The 22,421-nt window shown below is 36.3% G+C and overlaps 1 protein-coding gene across 1 annotated transcript in view; it reads right to left on the bottom strand.

Moving 5' to 3' along the window:
• Positions 1-22,421, bottom strand: part of LOC112632005 (serine/threonine-protein kinase TNNI3K) — a 310,001-nt gene that overhangs the window by 86,832 nt on the left and 200,748 nt on the right. Inside the window, exons 18-20 of the mRNA XM_025397614.1 lie at positions 15,730-15,782; positions 15,358-15,410; positions 12,267-12,399 (exon numbers count right to left, since the gene is read on the bottom strand). Coding sequence (XP_025253399.1) covers positions 12,267-12,399; positions 15,358-15,410; positions 15,730-15,782 — 239 coding nt within the window. The remainder of the gene's footprint in view (positions 1-12,266; positions 12,400-15,357; positions 15,411-15,729; positions 15,783-22,421) is intronic.

The following is a 22,421-nucleotide window of genomic DNA, read 5'->3' as shown; positions in this document are numbered from 1 at the left end:
ATCTTTCCAGTGATCTGGGTGGTGATTGGTTGGCTCTGCTCTTTTTAGTGATAAACTGATAAGGATTAGCACAATAAATAAGATTTCAGAACTTCAGCTCACTCCTATTTTCCTGCCGCTTGTCAATGCACAGTCCACACCATCAGTGTGTTTGTATCCTTTGAAGTTATTATATTCAGAATACTTTATGGTCCAAATAATATGTTGAAAAGGACGTACTCATGTAATATTTAAGGATGGGTAGTAAACTCAAATGGCTACCAATATGAGACCTGTTGGATATCTGTGTATTTAAATGTACTTTAATTCATATTTTTAAATACCATGTGACGTAAAAAGTCTGCAAGCCATATCTGGTTCCCGGACTTCCATTTTGCAACTCTGAGTTAAAGTCTCAATATGAAGTCTCACCAAATCCTGCCTAGGAAAAATTGGCAGATGTTCTTAAATTACTGCTATATCCCAGGCTATAAGAGCCTGGCATTAAGGAATCCCAGGACACAGAGTTAAATCTCTTTGTGAACCAGCTGGCTTCACACAGGTAAACAAAAAGAAAACAAGAGACTCTCTTCTCTGGGCCCAGACTATAATTTGAAAGTGATCCACAAATCTGGGTACCTGGTTATAAGGAAATGGGAATGGATACAATACATATTGATGGATTAATTCATCTCAGCTTTCTTCTTTAGTTGATCATGGTGTATTGGAGGAGACAAGCCCAGGAGAGAAATGAAATCTAGGAAGCAGGTGTTGATTTCTTTCTGTAAAATGTATTGAGTATAGCTCTTATTTGCCAGGTTGTGCCAGCTTCTTTTTCATCTTGCCTGGTTCTTCTCTCTCTGTTTGGCTTCACACCTTGGCTCCTTCTCTTTCTAATCTGATCATTTCCCTCCTAAATCTGCTCCTTTTCTTGTATCCATCATTATCATGATGGTTAAGCCAGAAGCCTAGAAGTCTTTCTTGACCTCCTCATTTCCCTTGTGCTCCCACCTCAATCCATTGGGAAGTCCTATTGAAATCTCCCTAAACCAATATGTCCTTTCTCTTTCAAAGCTACTGCTTCAGCTAATGTAATAGATATTTCTTCTAGATGAACTGATTTCTCTGCCTCCAGTTTTGAATTTCTCCAACCCAGCCTTTGCTTTGTTACAAGAGGAGCATTCTAAAATAATAATAAGAGTTGTTCTATATCCCTTCTTAAAACTTTGCAGTGACCTCCATTGATGATACACACAAGGCCTGTGATAGTTCATTTAATGTGTCAACTTGACTGGGCTAAGAGATACCCAGATAGCTGGGAAAATGTTATTTCTAGTGTGTCTGTGAGGGTGCGTCTTGAAGAGATCAGCATTCGAGTCGTAGACTGAGTGTAAAAGATACACCCTCACCAATGTGGGCTGGCATCATCCAATCCCTTGAGGGCCCCAGTAGAATCAGGAGGCAGAGGAAGGGTGAATTAGCTCTCTTTTCTGGGGCTGTGACATGCATCTTCTCCTGACTTCAGATATCAGCACTTCAGGTCCTTGGGCCTTCAGACTCTGGAACTTACAGTGGTGACCCTGCTGATTCTCAGGACTTTGAATTCACACTGAATCACATCACTGACTTTCCGGGTTCTCTGGTTCGCAGACAGCGTATTGTGGGATTCCTTGGCCTTCATAATCATATGAGACAATTCCCACAATAAATCATCTCTTATAGATATAAATAGAAATATTTCACTGGTTCTGCTTCTCTGGAGAACCCTGAGTTGTACAAGGACCTTCAACATCTGGTTCCAGTTTTACATTTATAGTCTGTGTTGTTTGACTGATGTCCTTGTCTTCTCTGATTCATCCCTACTGAACTGTCTGTGGATTTCTCAGGGCTCTGGACCTTGCCGGTATAGCTTTCTTCTGGATCATCTTACTCACCTCTTCATAGTTTACCTATTTAATTAGTAGACATCTTTTAAAGGTGCATTCAGGTATCATCTGTTCTAAGAAACCTTCCCTGATATCCTTTTACTACCTCCAGTCTGGGTAAAAGGCCCTTCCAGGGAGCATCCTTAGCCCTCTGTGCTTCTCTCTAGTTGAGACTTACTCTGCTGATTTTACTTCTGTCACTCATTCTCTATACTATGAGTAGTTTGATGGCCTGGTCACTGACCTATTCCTCTTTATTTTCTGCTTACTATGGCACAGTTTCTGGCTCATAGAAAGAAAGAACTCAATGGTGGCCTAAAGATAATAATAATAATAGCTAACATTTATTGAATGCTTATTATTGTCAACCACTGCTCTAATCTTTTGAAGTAGGTCTTATTATTATATCCATTTCAAAAATAAATGGATGTTGGTGAGGATGCAAAGAAATGGAAACTCTCATAAACTGTTAGTGGGAATGTTAATTAGTACAGCCACTGCAATGGAGAACAGCATGGAGGTTTCTCAAAAAACTAACAATTGTACTACCATATTATCCAGCAATCACACTGTTAGGTATATATTCAAAAGAGAAGAAATCAGTATATCTAAGAGATGGCTGCACTCCCATGTTTACTGCAGCACAATTCAAAATAGTAAAGATTTTGAATCAACCTAAATGTACATCAATAGATAAATGGATAAAGAAAATTTGGTACATATTCACAAGGAATATTATTCAGACATAAAAAGAATGAAATCCTATTTGCAACAACATGGATGGAACTGGAAGTCATTATGTGAAGTGACATAGGCCAGGCACAGAAAGACAAATATCACATGTTCTCGCTTATATGTGGGAGCTTAAATAAAATGAACTCATGGAGATAGAAAGTAGAATGATAGTTACCAGAGGCTGGGAAGGGTAGTGGAGAAGATGAGATAAAGTGGAAACAGTTAATAGATATAAAAATACAGTTAGATAAAATGAATAAGATCTAGTATTCAGTAGCATAATGGAGTGACTATAGTTAACAATAATTTGCTGCATGTTTTAAAACAACTAAAGAATGGAATTAGAATGTCCCTAATCCAAAGAAATGATAAATGCTTAAGATAGATATCCCTATTATTCTGGTTTGATCATTACACATTTTATGCCTGAATCAAAACATCACATGTACCCTGTAAATATGTGCAACTATTATGTATCCATAATAACATAAAAGAAAGAATTAAGAATAAAAAATAATAAACTAAAGTATAGGTAGGTTAAATAAATTGCACAAGGTCACAAGACACATGCCAATTCTCTTCAGTCCCTACAGTGTTAGCCTGAAAAATGTTTTCTTTAAAATATTGAATTAATTTACAACATTAAAAAATGTATAGATTTCTTAATTAACAAGCAGAAATTAGTTGATATGGTCAGCGTGGGTATACCTATGTTCCTGCTCAGTGCTGTTTGGCTGAAGCATGAGTCAGAGCACGTGATTTCTTATTCAACACACTTTTCAGCCTTGAGCATCTGCATGCTTCCCATGGTCCTGTGGGCATTTGATCTTTTTTATTTGACCTTTAAGGTGGTGGATGTGATGGTTTTTCAGTTTTCCTAAACCTGTGATTACAGGTTGATTTGAACATGTGAGATGCAAAAGAGACCCTAACTTCAAGCTTTTCTGAATGTATACCTATCACTTGTGTAGGAGTCAATGCTAATATTGGTGTTCTTTGTTTATATTTTTCCCAGGAGGTAGTATGCTGCTAAATCCAGAAGGATGAGTCCTGTGTAATGTTGCTACTACCATAATTGATAATGCTGTCTCACTTTGGAGTCATGGATTCGTTCCTCATTGTAAATGGCTAATATGTAGCTTATATTGAATCTGATGCTTCACATAATTTATTGCTGAACATATGCTAGATTGCCTAAACACTGCAATGATATTAGACATCTTGTTTCTTGATTCATGGTAACTGTCCAAGTTTGAAAAATTCAGCATCTATCATAAACAAACTCTCTTTCCAATAAAGTACTATACATTTTAATATCTGGGATATTGGAATAAAATTACTCTTAGGCAAGACTTTCAACATTTTATTAAATAATATTCTCCCTCTAAAATGGGTAACTATTTCAGGGGTCCATGAACTAAAATCTCAGGGCCATCTTTACCTTTTTAAAGTATTCAGTTTATAATTAGCAAAGTCTAATGAAGTAGAGAAAATTACAAAACTGTGAGTAAAATGCAACAAATACAATGATAAATGGTGACTTGGAATAAGGAGGAAATTGCATGTAACTTGATATTGGAGAATTAAGAAAGATTTTTGGAAAGAAATTACATTTAGACCAAGACCTAAAATAAATTGGAGTTAGTGTAATGAAAAGTGGAGAAGAGTGTCTCTGACAAAGAGACTAATGTGCACAAAGGCATGGAGGTAAGAGGAGACATGCTGGGGAAATGAAAGTTTCCTGTGGTTGGGATGACTCTGGATGACAGGCTGCATGTGGTGAGAAGGAGGCCGGGAGGCAGGCAGGGACATAATCATAAGGGGCTTTGAAGATTGTGTTAAGACATATTGTTTTTATCTTAAGAGCAAAAGAAAAACACTGGGAATTTTAAGTCAGAGAAGTGCTATGTTCAAATTTGCATTTTTAGAAAGCTAAGTCTAGTGATTGGTGGAAAAAAGATGATGAGCAAGGCTGAAGACAGGATACTATTTAAAACAATGTGCAGTATTCGACATGTGAAATAAGGAAGTAGCTGTGGAAATGGAGATAACTGGATGGATTTGAGAGGTAAACTGTAGAACCAAAAATAGGAAAATAATTTTAAAAAGAAAGAAAGTGATAAATAAAATGAGAACTAAAGAGGAGTCAAGGACGACTTTGAAATTTCTACATGGGCCGCCTAGAGAATGAGAGTGCCACTGAAGTAGAGAATCAAAGGGAGCCTTGACCTTGTGTTACACTTTTCCCTAATCTTGCACCTTACAGAGAGTTTGCAGTTTATAAAGTGTGTTCACAAACATCATCTCATTTAATGCTCACAGTAATTTTTGTGGTAGTCATCATTAATTGCATTTACTGAGGAAACAGAACTTGTGAAAAGGCCTAGAGGTCAGATGAAATGCAACATACTGAGAGTATAGAAAGTGAACTAGTGTTAGTAATGTGAGAGGTACAGAATCAGGGAGAGTTTTACAGGACATAGTAAGAATTTTGAGATTGAATCCTAAGAATATGGGAAGCCATACAATAATTTTAAGCAATGGTAATATATCAGGTTTATGTTTTTAAAATATCATTTCAGTGGATGTTTAGAGATTGGAGAGGAAAAGAAAACAAAAATAAACCAAGAAAGAACAGCCAAAAACAATTTCAGAAGTTCAAGCGATAAAGCTGGCAGTTTGCACTAGGGTGATGGCAGATGAAACATTTTGAGAAATAGACGAAGTTAAGGTATATATCTTACCACTTCAATTCAACATTGTACTGGAGGTCCCTGACTGTTCAAAAAGGCAAAGACAGACAGAAAAGAAAGGAAGGAAGGAAGAAAGGAAGGAAGGAAGGAAGGAAGGAAGGAAGGAAGGAAGGAAAGAAGAAAGAAAGAAAGAAAATTCTTTATTAACAGATGACATAATTATTTATGTAGAAATCCCAAAGAAGGTACAAAAAAGGGAACTAGGATGGATAAGTAAATTTAGTAAGTTTGTGGGGTACTAGATTGTAATAAAACATTATTATATTTCTATATGTTAATAGTAGCAAAAAATTGGACATTGATTCATTTTGTTTTATTAAGTTCTCGGGAAACATGTGCAGGATGTGCAGGCTTGTTGCATAGGTAAACATGTATCATGGTGGTTTGCTGCACCTATCAATCCATCACCTAGGTATTAAGCACAGTACACATTAGCTATTTTTCCTGATGCTCTCCCTCCCCCGGCCTTCCCCAACAGGCCCCAGTATGCATTGTTCCCCTCCCTGTGTCCATGTGTTCTCATTGTTTAGCTCCCACTTATAAGTGAGAACATGTGGTGTTTGGTTTTCTGTTCCTGTGTTAGTTTTCTGAGGATAATAGCTTCCAGCTCCATCCATGTCCCTGCAAAGGACGTGATCTTGTTCCTTTTTATAGCAGCGAAATATTCCATGGAGTATATGTACCACATTTTCCTTATCCAATCTATCATTAATGGGCATTTGGGTTGATTCCATCTCTTCCCTATTGTGAATAGTGCTGCAGTGAACACAAGCATGCATGTATCTTTATAACAGAATGATTTATATTCCTCTGGGTATATACCCAGGAATGTGATTACTGGGTCAAATGATACTTCACATTCTAGGCCTTTGAGGAATCACCACATTGTCTTCCACAGTGGTTGAACTAATTTACATTCCCACCATCAGTGTAAAAGCAGTTCTATTTCTTCATAGCCTCGCCAACATCTGTTGTTTTTTGACTTATTAATAATCGCCATTCTGACTGGCATGAAATGGTGTCTCATTGTGGTTTTGATTTGTATTTCTCTAATGATCTGTGATGTTGAGCTTCTTTTTATATGTTTGTTGGCCGCACAAATGTCTTCTTTTGAGACATGTCTGTACATGTCCTTTGCCCACTTTTTAATGGGGTTGTTTTTTCATGTAAATTTGTTTAAGTTCCTTGTAGATTGTGGGTATTAGACCTTTTTCAGATAGATAGATAATAAACATTTTCTCCTATTTGGTAGATTGTCTGTTCACTCTGATGATAGTTTCTTTTGCTGTGCAGAAGATCTTTAGTTTAATTAGCTCACATTTGTCAATTTTTGCTTTTGCTGCATTGCTTCTGACATTTTTGTCATAAAATCTTTGTCCATGCTTATGTCTTGAATGGTCTTGCCTAGATTTTCTTCTAGGGTTTTTATAGTTTAGCTTTTACATTGGTCTTTAATCCATCTGGAGTTAATATTTTTATAAGGCATAAGGAAGGGGTCCAGTTTCAGTTTTCTGCATATGCCTAGCCAATATTCCCAGCACAATTTATTAAATAGGGAATCCTTTCCCTATTGCTTGTTTTTGTCAGGTTTGTCAAAGATCAGATGGTTATAGATGTGTGGTCTTATTTCTGAGTTATCTATTCTCTCCCATTGGTCTATGTGTCTGTTTTTTGCTTACCAGTACCATGATATTTTGGTTATGTAGTCTTATAGTGTAGTTTGAAGTTGGATACCATGATGCCTCCAGCTTTGTTCTTTTTGCTTAGGATTGTCTTGGCTATATGGGCTCTTTTGGTTCCATATGATTTTTTTTTTTCTAATTCTGTGAAGAATGTCAAAGGTTATTTAATGGTAATAGCATTGAATCTATAAATTACTTTGGGCGGTCTGACCATTTTTATGATATTGATTCTTTCTCTCCATGAGCATGGAATGATTTTCCATTTATTTGTGTCCTCTCTTATTTCTTTGATCAGTGGTTTGCAGTTCTCCTTGAGGAGGTCCTTCACTTCCCTTGTTAGTTGTATTTCTAGGTATTTTATTTTCTTTATAGCAATTGTGAGTGACAGGTTCATTCACAATTTGCCTCTCTTCTTGTCTATTGTTGTTGTATAGGAATACTTGTGATTTTTGCACATTGATTTGTATCCTGAGACTTTGCTGACATTGCTTAAAGCTCAATAGGTTTTTGGACTGAGACAATGAGGTCTTCTTGACATAGGATCATGTCATCTGCAAACAGAGACAGTGTGACTTTCTCTCTTCCTATTTGAATATGTTTAATTTCTTTCACTTGGCCTGATTGTCCTGGCCAGAACTTCCAATACTATGTTGAATAGGAGTAGTGAGAGAGGGAATACTTGTCTTGTGCCAGTTTTCAAGGGGAATGCTTCCAGCTTTTGCCCATTCAATATGATATTGGCTGTGGGTTTGTCATAAATGGCTCTTATTATTTTGAGGTATGTTCCATCAGTACTTAGTTTATTGAGAGTTTTTAACATGAAGGGATGTTGAATTTTATCAAAGACATTTTCTGCATCTATTGAGATAATCATGAGGTTTTTGTCTTTAGTTCTGTTTATGTGATGAATTGCGTTTATTGATTTGCATATGCTGAACCAGCCTTACATCATGGGGATGAAGCCAACTTGACTGTGGTGGATAAGCTTTTTGATGTCCTGCTGGATTTGGTTTGCCAGTATTTTATTGACAATTTTTGCATCAATGTTCATCGGGGATATTGGTCTGAAGTTTTCTTTTTTTGTTGTATCTCTGCCAGGTTTTGGTATCAGGATGATGCTGGTCTCATAATAGGGATTAGGGAGGAGTCCTTCCTTTTCAATTGTTTGGAATAGTTTCAGAAAATAAGGTACCAGCTCCTCTTTGTACCTCAGGTAGAATTCAGTTGAAATCCTTCTGGTCCTGGGCTTTTTTGGGGGTTGGTAGGCTATTTATTATTGCTTCAATTTCAGAACTTAATATTGGTCTATTCAGGGATTCAACTTCCTGGTTCAGTCTTGCAGGGGTGTACATATCCAGGTATTTATCCATTTCTTCTAGATTTTCTAGTTTATTTGCATAGAGGTATTTATAGTATTTTCTGGTGGTTGTCTGTATTTCTGTGGAGTCAGAAGTATATCCTCTTTATCATTTTTTATTATGCCTATTTGATTATTCTCTTTTCTTCTCTAGTGGTCTAGCTAGTGGTCTATCTATTTTATTACATTTTTCAAAAAAAAAAAAAAACCACCTCGTGGATTCACTGATTTTTTGAAGAGTTTTTTTGTGTCTCTATATCCTTCGGTTCACTCTGATGTTGGTTAGTTCTTTTCTTCTGCTAGTTTTGGTGGTTGTTTTCTCTTGGTTCTCTAGTTCTTTTAGTTGTAATGTTAGGACATCAATTTGAGATCTTTCTAGCTTTTTGATGTGGGCATTTAGCGCTATAAATGTATCTCTTAACACTGCTTTAGCTGCATCTCAGAGATTCTGGTATGTTGTCTCTTTGTTCTCATTGGTTTCAAGGAACTTCTTGATCTCTGCCTTAATTTCAGTTTTTTACCCAGGATTCATTCACGAGCAGGTTGTTCAATTTTCATGTAGTTGTGTGATTTTTAGTGAGTTTCTTAATCTTAAATTCTAATTTGATTGTGCTGTGGCCTTAGAGACTGTTCGTTATGATTTCAGTTCTTTTGCATTGGCTTAGGAGTGTTTTACTTCCAATTAGGACATTGATGTTTTTAAGAGTAATATTTACAATAGCATCAAGAGACACAAAATAAATAGAGATAAGTATAATAAAAGTTATGCAAGGTTTGCATGCTAAAATATGTAATGTATGAAATTTAAGAAGACCTAAGTGAAGATAGAGATAAACCATGTTTATTGAGGAGAAGACTAACATGGTTAAGGTGTTCATTCTTCCCAAATTGATGTAATAATTCAATGCAATCGAATCAAATTCCAACAAACTTTTTATAGGAATATAGACAAGCCAATTCTAAAATTTATATGGAAAAGCAAAAAACTCTAAATGGCCAGAACCTTTTTAACAAAGAAGAACTAAGTTGGAGGTTTCACATTACTTAATTACACGACTTATTATAACATAGTAAGATAGTGTGGTATTGATTTAAGGGTAGACACATGATCAGTGAAACAGAATAGAGTTGGAAATAAATGCATACATACATGGTCAACCGATTTTTGAAAAATGTATCAAACTAATTTAATAAGAAAGGATAATATTTTTGAAAAATTATGCCAAAAAATTGGACATCTATATTAAAAAAACAAATGAACAAACCAAAGAATAACAAGTTCAACCCAAACTGGGTACTTTAAAAAAATAAGAACTCAAAATAGATCTTATAAATATAAAACCTAAACCTGCAACACTTCTATAAAAAAATAGGAGGAAGTTTTTATGGCTTTGAGTGAGGCAAAAATATTTTAGATAGGATACAAATTGATTTAAAATTTTGGTAAGATGGATTTCATTGACATTAAAATTTCATTTTGCTCTTTGAAAGACGTTGCTCAGAATACAAAAAGGCAAGCCACGTATTACAGGAAAATCCTTGCAAAACATGTAGCAGATAAAATCCTTTTCCTTATAATCCCTATAATCTAAGAAGTCTTACAACTAAATGATGAGACTTTTTAAGCAAACGTTTCACAAAAGAAATATGGATACCAAATAAGCACATAAAAATGTCAATATTTCTAGTCATTGGAGAAATGTAAATATCACAATGATGTTCCCCACTCAAATGGCTAATATATACATATATATTTAAAAATAGACAATTCAAAGTGCTGGCAAGGATGTCAACTGAAATTCTCACCGACTACTGTTGGAAATTCATAACGGTACAGACACCTTGGAAAAACTCTTGTTATAACATGTAGTAATCCATCTGTTACTCATTTATCCAATGGAAATGAAAACAACCACACAAAGGCCTCAATTATTTGAGCAGATTTATTCTTAATTTCTCTAAAATGAGAAGAACTCAAATAGTCATGAGCTTCTGTATGCATAAACAAATCATGGCACATCTATAATATGAAATATTACACAGGAGTGAAAAAGAATAAATTACTGATAAATACGGCAACATGATTCCATTTATATGACATTGGTATATAGGCAAGCTTATCTGGACAGAAATGAGCTCATTGGTTGCCAAGGGCTGGAGGTGTGGGAAGTGGATTGATCCCAAACAGGCACTGGGAACTTTTTGGAGTGATAGAAATGTTCTACATCTTGATTGCAGTTGTGGTTATACAGCTGTATATATTTATTAAAACTCATTGAAATGTTAACCTAGCAAGGTAAATTTTACTGCATATATATAATACCTAAATAAACCCGATTTTTAAAAAGACTATTGCAATGGTTTAAATGATGGTGGTGGATGATGGTAAGTGGTAGAGAAACCCATGTATTAGAAGGTAAAATCAACAGGGCCAGGTTAATGGACTGACACAGGGGATGAGGCAAAAGGAGCTGTATTTCTTTCTTATGAAAAAACGCCACAGTACATTTAAAATTATAATCAGTTTTCTGTATATCCATCAATCTTATCAGGATGCACACTCTAAGAGGTAGAGAGAAGGAAGGACATCAGAACAAGACCTTACAAATGGCAATGTTGTTTCAGCTCAAAACAGAGTCCACACATCCACACTGTAATAAGGGCTAAGTCTAATTTAAAACTATAGAAAATATGTAGAGAAAAATTAGGACAATTACATCACCATTATGCTAAACAAACTATGCACAGAGCACATAACCTATGAAAAGCACTCTGCTATGCAGAGTGTAATTAAAAGACCATATGGTAGCTCGGGGAAAAAAACTCCAAAATAGAGTATGAGATGAGATGAGATGTGGCTTCCTCTCTGTACATGAGACTCATAAATATTTTGATCTTGGTCAAGACTTTTAACTTGTTAAAAGGGATGTTTAAGTAACATCTCTTTTGACTTTATCCTTCTTATATAACGTTATAGGGTGGCCATTAGGAGATTACAATATAATTATTTAAACATTACTTATGATTACATTTGACAACTACTTTACAAGTGTGCTAAGTTTTAGGGATGCAAAGTCCTTAAGGAGATTTGTCTAGTGTGACAAGATATGAAAGAATCCAAATGCAATTGAGAGATAGATGCAAATGAAGTTTACTTTAAACCTAAAATATGCGTATATTCTACCTGTGATTAGATTCCTCACCTTCACTTTCTACATGTAAGCAAAGCATAATGTGTATCATCAATGAAAGCCAGACTCACTGCACGCTCCATTTTTAGAATGTATCTATATATAGAGAGAGATAGATACATATATATAGATAGATACATATATAGACACATACACACACACACACACACATATAATACAAAAATGTTAAGAAAACCAATCTTCTTTTTTATGATGTGAGGTAAGCAGAGAGCAGCCCTAATAGGTTATTTCTGTGTTACTACTTTCTTATCCCTATATACATGTTAAAAGGGCAATTCTAAAATCTAATCTCAAAAAATAAATATCACATTGTCCACCTTATTTGCCCTCACATGCCACATGATCGTAGTTATTTGCTTGTTTTATTAACAATCAATAAGTCAAGTCCTAAACTTTAATATATATTTATACCTGCATTTCTGTGTGTCTGGGTCTGAAATCACGGTTAAGTCATCAAATTTTCTGGGTTGGGCACACACCTTAAAACAATCTGAGATTGTTTGCTTACTTCCTCTTTTGCCATCTCACTGAGACTAATCATTTTGTGAAAAAAAAATTCTTGAAGTTATAAAAATCCAGTGAACTTTGTCAAACAGGAAAACTTCAATTGCAGCGTGTCTTACCTGGCTTGAGATGAGCGAATGGAATTTCGCCAGTGAGAATTTCCCACAGACACAGAGCGTAGCTGAAGACGTCTGCTTTGATGGTGTACCGAGTGCACTGCGTGAACACCTCAGGAGCCATCCAACGGAGGTTCTGCACATCAAGAAACATCCACAAGCCATTTACCAAGTGTTTGGTTCCTCCGCTGCAGAGTAGCATTCTTCTCAGTGAGAATTTGCTGTGTTCTCCCGATGCTCTCAAAAGGCATAAATATAAATTAACATCCATACATATTGCCCTCAATGTGTATAATCAACACACTTATACATACACAGTGTGTTTACTGTGGCTGTTCAGTTCCTCAAAGGGCATTTTTTAATCATTGGAAGATCATAAAATTCATAATTCTTCCTAAAACATCACACCAGTAATTAATCATCAAGTAACTCTGCCTCTTATACAATGAGAGGCAGTATCATTTTTTTAAAATCTATAAACGTCTTTCTCCCTTAGAAGCCTTCAAGGTTCAGAATAGCCAACCATGGATTCATCTAGGGACCCTATGTCTCCCTGGGAGTGAATCACACTCTGTGGGAGGCACCTCCTGCAAGTCTTCAGGTTGTAATTTAGGAAGTTACTAAATTAGGCCCATAAATAGTGCGCTCATGGCTGAGGAGAGAAATGGCTCCAGAGGAGTGCCCAGAATATTCCTATGAAGTAGATTTATCACTGGCAGGAGCAGGTCTGTCTTATTTTCTCTGCCCAGATGTGCTATTTATGAATGCTGTTTGTGCAATATCCTGGAAAGGAAGCCCATAAAATATTACAAGTCCCTTCATGCAAAGTTCTAGCCTCTGTTTTGATGAAATTATGTACATTCTTTTCATTTGTGACTTCCCATTTTTCAGTTAAAAAAAATTAGTTTCCATTTTGGGATGCAAATGCATAAATTCAGTTGATTTCTAGTTTAGGGCACAGAACACTGGGTTTTGAGTTAGGAGATGAAAATTCTAGTTCTGGCTCTACCACTTACTGAACAGCTCTGGGCAAGTCTCCTGTTTCCTGGACCTCAGATTCCTCAAGGACAAAGCAGAGGAGCCACACCCTCCCAGTTCTAAATCCCCATGGCACCTTATCTTACTAATAAACTTTGCTAAACACTTTTAAATATCCGTTGAAGGAAACCATTATTCTTTTATCACTGTTACCAAAATCTTGTGTGTAATGTTGGTTGCTAATTTTTTTGAAATGTACACCTTATTTTGAAACCAAGCATAGTTACAGCTTTCCAATAATATCTTTATTCTTATTATGGTGCTCATATGCAATTTTTCTGCATAAGCTTCCACATTCCAGAGAACCTCCATTTTTATAGCAAATTATGCATTGTGTCACAACATTGTATACGTGGGAGCAGGTACACAGTATGCCCGTTTTTGCACAGAGGGGTCATAGAGTGATTAGATAACATACATAAAGCCCCAGAACTAATAAGAAACAAAACAGCTTTCAAAATAAATTCCAAATTAACTCTCTTATTCTAGCAGCATAGTCTTTAAGCACAGCACTAATTTATTTATTAGCACTAATTTATTTATTTATTAGTGCTGTGCTTAAAGACTATGCTGCTAGAATAAGAGAGTTAATATTACCTGCTGTTGGTTAAATTCAATGTAATTACATTCAACAAAAGTTTATTTAGTTGGAGAGTCTCAACTAACTGCTTTTTAGAATTATGTGGGGGAATTTTTAAAAGATGCAGTTACTCAAGATCAATCTTAGGCCAATAAAATCATAATTTCTAGGGATCAGATTCAGGTACTATGCTTAAAAAAGTTTCTAAACTTATTTTAATGTGCACCTAGGGTTGAGGACCACTAATTTAGCTGCCTCTATGTCCCATGTCTTGGATGAGCTTTGTGTCCTGCCAAAAGATCACTCATTGTTCCCACCTCCCTCACCTCATAAACTGCCACTTTCCTCCTTGATCACCTCACTCCGGCCACGCTGACTTTGAACACGCCAAGAACTTTCCTGCCCCAGGACCTCTGCACTTACTATTGCCCCCACCTGCATAGCTCTCCCCCCATGTAGATTACTCCCATGTCAGGCCTCTTATTAAATGTTAACTTTTTCCTTCATCCCATCTAAATGGCATCCTCATCACTCTCCATTCATTTACTCTGCTTTCATTTTTCTTCATAACACTCATCACTGCCTGAGATATATTTTGTTAATTTGTCCAGTATTCATCCCCTTCCAGTAGAATATTAGCTCCATAGGAACGAGAACTTAGTTGATGTTGCAAAGAATGAATCAGAAGAGGGGACTGGAGTTACAAGCCTGTTGTGATACTAGTCCAGAAAAGAAATGATGAGAATCTGAACTGAAGCAGCAAGAAATGAGAGGTTTAAGAGGTTAAGATGAACTTAAAGAAGAAAAGAAAGAGACATCCAGAAAAGGTGACTGAGTGTAAGCAGAAGCAGGAAAGGGAAGGAATGAAAAATTACTCCAGGCTTAGGTAATTAGTTATCACAAGTAGTCCAGAAAGAGAAGTCTACTTTTTTTCAGGGGGAGGGATTGGGGAGAGTAAAGGAGAGGGCAGGTAATGAATTTAATTGCAGACATTTTGAGTACAATTATCCTTGCTTGAGATATTATAATTTATATTTTACTTAAACATTAATACTTGGATATACCACTTATTACCTTACAATGGTAAAGTGGAGAACGATGAATAGTTAATAGATGCTGATGAACTACTAATTTTATAGTGAGTTCCCTATTAAATGTTAACTCCACTATAAGTAGTTAGGTGATCTAAATATGAAATGATCCATGCCCACCACGTTCTTTTCAGTTACATTTGAAACATGTTCTATAGTATTTTATCCATAATGTTTTCCAAATATATATCTTATCTATTTTTCTAGTAGAACCTTGAGATAGTTATTTTGAAAGCTTACTAAAAATAAAAACATAAGCCATTATCCTGACACTGAGACAATGACATTTCTTCCAGTTAAAACTGTTCTCATCTTATGTCCTCTCACGCTGAGTTTACACATTTTAATTGGTTTATAATTATAGGAAACACAAGCAGCAGCAAACCCCAGGTTGTTTTGTCATGTTGTCTTCATCCAGAGACTGTAGAAATCTTGATTCTGAGGGAAAGAGAAAATAAACCACGTCAAAGGAAATATCTTAAAACCAAGGTCAACAATCACAGCTAAAATTTTGAAACCTCAAGAAACTTCTGTCTTTTTCAAATTCTCACTTCCCTTCTCTTGGCTGGAGATAACAAAGAAGAAAAACTAGAAATAAATGACAGAGTTTCAAAATGTAGGGTCACTGAAATTTGAATGATTTAGAGTAGGATAGCTGTCAGTGTTCAGTGTTCAGTTTCACGGTAGAATATCAGGTGCCCAGTAGGAACAAAATAAAAAAGGATGCCATTTGGGGTATTACTCATGGAAATCTCACCTCCAAAATCTGCCACCACAGCATGCCCGTCCTCATAGAGAAGAATATTGTGACTGTAAAAAAAAAAAAAAAGTAGACATTGAGTAAGCTTTGCTATGTCCTAATCTAATTGGTCCCTCAAAGAAGAGGACCATAGACATCATTTGTTTGCCCTAGAGACTAAATTGGCCCCAAAGGGCTAAATCAAATTTTTTTAGTTTTGCTGATTCAAAATAGCTATTTATAAAATGTAATCATGTTTACACTTTATCTAATGTTGAAGGTATAAAGAATTCCTACTTTAGACAAACCCACTAAACTTGTCAAAAAGACCCATCAGCTGAAGATCAGTTTCTCAGCTCCTTGAGGCTCATTTGCTAACACAATTGTGGTTACAAGGAAAGAGTGAAAAGCATCATGGGCCTATTAGAGTCCGAGCAAGAGAATCAGCTTGCTGGAACCCTAGGCACAAGGACAGTTCAAGACAAGGCCTGAAATGAATGTAGCAAAAGGATTCTCTATGGAAAATGCCATGATCAATACATTCTAGATACAATCTCAGCACAAAGGAGTGTTTTGAGATCTGTGAAATGATGCCAACTAAACCACTTTTTAAGGTTTTGAGGAGAATAGCATAAAGGTCACGAAAGTCCCCCTTCAACCAAGAATTCAAGTTAGATTAAGAACAGTGTCAGAGTAGATCTTAAATGTTCTCACAACACACACAAAAAGGTAGCCATATGAGGTGGATAGATATGTTAATTAGCCTGATTATGGTAATCATTTCACAAGGTATACATAAGTCACATCACCTTGTACATCATATGTATAACTTTTGTTTGTTAATTACACCTCAATAAGGGCAGAAAAAAGAGTGTCCTTTTTAAGAAGTAAATCAAACCTGAGATAGTCCAAGGAGAGGTTACTCTTCCCCAAAATTAGTAAATTTAGTTGTGGACTATCTTACAGACATGCATATGATAGTCCAAGATTGTCTTTGAATGCTTCTTACCATATGTCTTTGATGCTCATTTCACATTTGGCTTGTAAATGAGTCTTTTCAGTATTAGGAGATTGCCACTGGATTTTTTTTAGTGCATATGGGCTATATTATATTTATTTTATAATAAATTACATAATGTTCCTTTATCCTTAATTATTTTGCTTCATGGTCAAAACATGAAAAACACCACTATTTCTTAATCTTCAGTGAGTCCAATATGATATTGAATCACTTTATATAATTGCTTTCCCACCTTGACTTGACCTTTACAAAAAAAGTTACTTTTGAACTTCTCTTGTAATTGCTACCGATTTTGTCTTTGGACTATAGATAATCTTCTTTTAAATTACAGAAAATCTAAAATACATTAAAATCATATTTCTTGTAGTAGCGGGGTGTAGAAGTATTCCAGGATGTCAAACAAAACAGAGACCTCCAACATGATGTCTTTAACAACAAATTACTAATGAATATACATGATGAGAACGAGACTGTCCTGTCAGAGAATGCTACAGCACCAGGAGCTCTCTGGAAGTTCAAATGCAACACAAAAAGTGCATCTACACGCTGCACTACTTGATAGAGTGGGTTAAGAAAGGGATTAGCTTTGAAGTGGGCTTTGAAGAACAGTCAGTTTGTAAGTGTATAAATGTGTGCTGAGACTTTATCATGTGCCAGGAAAATTTCTGTATACTGGAAAACAGTGGTGAACAAGACAGGCAAAGACTGAATTTATACGGTAGTGTAAAGGAGATGAGGCTGGAAGAGACAAAGGGGGAAATGAATTCTAGATTGGGGAAAGATCTTGGCAAAGGGCAAGAATTGGGAGTGTGTGTAGTATGCAATAGGAATTATACTAAAAATGTACTTATTAATCAGTGCATGCTAAAAAATAATGAGGGAATATTTGGGTGAAAGTGGTGTTGAACTGCTAGGGAATTTGAAATTAGAGAACAATTCTGGACTTGATGCAGGATGTCAGAAAGCACTAGTACAGGTTTTTATGTATATATTTTAATACTCTGAAATCACAGACTGGTATTTCCAAATAACTTTAGAATGCAGTTACCAAATGACTAAAGTGCGAAGGTAGAGTAGAAAAAAGAAAGCGGTGGAGTGGATCCATCAAAACATCTGAGAGAAGTGTCTATATCTGGGAGCAGTTTAAATATTAGAGGCTAAAAGACAATGACAACAATAACAGCAGCAACAACAACAAAGATAACCTCCAAAATTCTAGCTTGGCCTTCTGACTACAAAGCAATAATATACACAGTGAGAAAGAGCCAGAAAACCTGGCAACTTTTATGAATAGAATAGTGGCTTACTTGGGAGTTTGTGGAACTTGAGTCAGAGTTATGCTTGGGAAGATTAGACGCACCTGATAAACAACTATAACATTTATCATATTGAAGTCACATTCAAAGTGAACTCTTATGTTTAAAAAACAGTAACAAGTCAAACAAAACACAAGATGCAGTGACAGTTTAGGAACACAGGACAATGCGAGTTCATAGCAATAAATGGGTCTAAATGTCAAAAAGGATGCCATGAAAGTGACTTTGCAGAATGAGACTTAGCAAGTGCTAGAATAAAGTGAAAGTTTCTCTTCACTTCAAGATAGTCTTGGATTTGTCCACTCCTTCTCTAACCACTCAGTAATAATGAAAACTAAATTGTAATACCATCTCTAAGATTCTTTCACTTATTTTTTCCCACTTTGAAGTAAGCTGTGCTTCCTATATGGAGTGAAATTCATGAAGGGGAGCAGGCAGGGTTGAAGCTGAGAGAACCTGTGCCAATCAGTCACAGTGACCTAGCTTCAGTGGGCATCACACCCAGAGTCAAAGCCTCTAGAGTCAGGGAGGTTGAGTGAAGGGTCAGCAATGTCAGGTTTGAGGATACCAGGGAAGGAGAAGAGCTTGGAGCTGAAGCCAGCTAGGACAACAGACCTGGTGCAATTATTATTAAAGATGAGTTCAAGAGTTTATTACTGAGAGATGTCATGAGCTACAAGTTTGGAGCAGTGTAAAGATTGTGGGAATGTAGAAGCAGTGGCACAGAGGGTGGCAGTGCAGAGAGAAGGGAGTAAATATTGAGTGAGGGTCTCCTGTGAGCAGGCACTGGTGTTTTCAACGTTTTTCCATTCCTCATGGAGCCACTATGGAGATGGTATTAGCATACCTATTTTACAGATGGATAATTGAGGCTAGAGAGGTGAAATCAGTGTCCCTTACCATAGCTGGAAAGAGGTGGAGCCAGGATTCAGTCTCCAAAACTTTCTTGTTTTAGGAGAAGCTGATTCTCATACCAACCATACCCAAAGGAGGAGTCAGGACTGCTATAATTAGATGTCTGGAAATAAATGCCAGAAATCTTGTTTGGGTGAAGTCAGGCCTACCAGCTAGTGCCCAAAATACCTGTTTTCAATATGTTACTGTAAGGTGATGAGACTGAAATCAATAAGCTAATTAGAAATAAATCTAATATACCTCTGTTCCACCAAGGCAAAGCAGGCAAAGACTAACTTTTCTCTCTTCAAGAGATTGGATACTATGTCATAGGCTCTTTAAAGAAATGTAGACAAAGGAAGCATAATCACTGCAAACATGGAAAGTGCAGTTTGACCTGGGAAGTAAGCCAGGCACATGAAGAGGGTCAACACCAGGGAGACAATCATCAGGATCAGGAGAGAGAAATAGAAGGGTGATGGGAATTCTCAGACTTCTTTTCCTTCAAAAGATCACCCAAGAGGTTTATTTACAGCCATTTGCTCTTCTATAAAATCTTGAGAGAGAAAGACAGTCCTCTGTTATACATGATGCTGCAGAGTATATTCATGAGCATTGTAACATTCGTGGAAACAGCCCCATGAGTCAGATCCTTCTAATTTGAATCTGACAAATCAGAAAATTTTGATTTGATTTGACAGATGAGCAAACCTGTCAGTAGTTAGTTGAGCTAGTGTCTCAGCCCTTACCTTTGAGGTCAAGGAAAATAGTTAACTTATACTATAATATACAAACATGTACACATAAGGTGTGCACATGCATGTGTGCACACATGCACACATACATACACTTGCATCTTAAACTCTCCAGAAGCATCTTTTAGGGTGAAGAGTCACTGAGGAATGCTTTTTAGATAACAGAGAGTTTGGTAAAGACAATTAAAGGAATTTAAGTAGATAAAAGTCAACAAGTCCTTTATGCTTAAGGTAATTTTTAGCATTTCTGCATTTACCATTTTGATTTCATCTAAATAAATGTGATTTCTATACTCCACGCTGTTTGCTCACTTGCAATTTTGTTGTGTCAAGTGAGGCTTAAGCTCAGAAGCAAGTTGTTTAGTTCATAAGCATGCCCAGCCAACCTTGCAGTGTCAGCAGCTCAGAAGGCTTTATTGCTCCTTTTGATCACCCTGCTTTATAGGAGATATGATATGCTAGAAGTGCATTTACTAATCTGGAGATCTGAACAAATCTCTACATTTTACTGTAACTTATCTCCTTTCATCTCTTGCCCCTCAGTCTCCTTGGCTTCTTGCCCCAGATGGTAGGACTTGGGTTGAAGTTCTAGCTCAACCAATTTCTGACTCAGTTTACTGTCTCTGCTGTGAAGGCTAAGTTCTGTGCTGGAAATTGCAGTGTATGCCTTCAGAAAGACAGTGTGGTCTGATTGGGAATGAAATACAAACTGAAAGAACGATTAAGTTACATAATCTAAAATTTAAAGTGGTTTGCATTCTGAGATACCTAGAAAATAATATAGTGAATGTAAGAATTTATTATAAAACGGATCATTAACCAAGTAGAAAAAAATAGTCTTAAGAAATACGAGGAACAGGAGGTACTACATAGAAAGAGGACCTAGAGTCAGAAGACAAATCAATACCTAGTTTTTGCTATTACCAGTACTGTGATTTTGGCCAAATTATAACACTTTAACTTTTTGAGACTCCTTTTCTCATCTTCAAAAATTGTAAGAGGAATGAAGAAAATGAAAAAGAGATAGATGGAATTTGGTAAATTCTGAAATGCTAAATAAGTATTAGCTATTATTAATATACATAATACCTAGCTTACAGCATGTCTGTACAACTTAAGTGCAAACGCACTGTTGTAAACAATAAAGCCGTATACATTAGGTATTAAGTAATGAATCTTGGAAGCAAAGTGTTTTCTGACTCAAAACTCACAATAGAGACAGACTTTACTGTGGAATATTTCAAGTCACTCTTAGCCCTAGAGAGTCTCTTTTCCATCCACTCTTATTGTCTAATTCTCCAAAACTATTTCTGCTTTGATTGAAAGACTGTGTTTCACCTAAAGGAATCTTTGTTCCCCTGACTGCACTGATACCACAGTATTTGGATTTGGTTCTAGCTTTGTCTTTTACCATGAAGCAAATGATTTGAGTCAATTGTTTATGTAACAGAAGTGAGTATTTATCTCTTTGAAGTGTCTGTCTTTCACAGATTACTCCACAATAATGTTCTCTTAACCTTAACAATGCATGCACTTAGTGGAATACAAAATATAACTGAGGGCAAGATTTACTTCATCCAAATAAGCGACGTGAATAGAATCCATGCTCTGACCTTCAGTTCTTTCTTCCTCAGTAACACAGTTCACGTTCAGAGATGAATAAGGTGTTTGCAATGTGGTGTCTGCATATGTGTGTGTTGTGTTTAAATCTTATAAATGTTTTCTCCAGATTTCTTTTAACCAAAAGTGAATGGAAGTTAAATTCTTTTGGTTCCTTTCTACAAAATAAAATTTTCCCCAACCTCAGAACTGAATTAATTTAATGAAGTCATTATGTAAGGATCATGAGTCTTTTCATTTTAATTGCCTGTATTGAAAATTTACCTAAAGCGCTCAAATGATTCATAATCAGTTGGTTATGCACTGTAGTCCAATACTAATTGTCACTATTAATCAGACTGGCCTGATTATTAGACCATTTTCCAATTCTGATTTTCTTTCAGAGCTGGACTGAAGTTCATGGTGGCCTTAGAAGGATCAAGGTGACTTGCTACTTTCACTCTGCTACCATTAGGAGTTCTTTTAAGTCACTTAAAAATTCATAAATATTAATTCATTTTTTCTGAATTACAGAGCCATGTAATTGCCTATGTCAGTCGTTACTAACAAAACTAGTGTAAGGGCACCATGGCCAACCTCTCAGCGTCCTTATTTGAAGAGATGACAACCCCCAGAAGTGTAGGCTTAATAACACAACTGCAATGCTTCCCAGGCTTCCTATAAGCCACTGTTTTCTGATGTATCCCTGAAGGTGATTAACTCACATGATTAAAGACACATGGCTATCGGCATGCCTGGAAGCATTCCAAGGGTTAAATCAGTGGAAGCAATTAGGCTTCATTTTCAATCTCATCACACTGTGAAAGTCATTAGTTTACAAACACATCTGCCTGACAGGCAATCATTCAAACCTGATGCTGAGGAGTCCTGGTCTTCTGATCTGCTGGCTGCCACAATTTGCCCTTAGAGCTGCGTGATAGCTCAGGACTCTCTTCCTGCCACAGACCTTTCTGGGGAGTCTCACCTTGGTGACCTTCAGAATAGGCAACTACATTTTTCTCTTCTCTTGAGTCTTACTTGAAAACCCCTCATGAACTTTTGGCAGCTGCCACTGCCAAACTCAGTGGGATACCTGAACATAAGACTCCCATACACTGAACTGAT

Source organism: Theropithecus gelada, chromosome 1 (genome assembly GCF_003255815.1).
Source record: "Theropithecus gelada isolate Dixy chromosome 1, Tgel_1.0, whole genome shotgun sequence".
NCBI lineage: Eukaryota > Metazoa > Chordata > Mammalia > Primates > Cercopithecidae > Theropithecus > Theropithecus gelada.
Note: the sequence above shows the minus strand (reverse complement) of the source record. Positions and strands in the feature narration are given on the sequence as shown.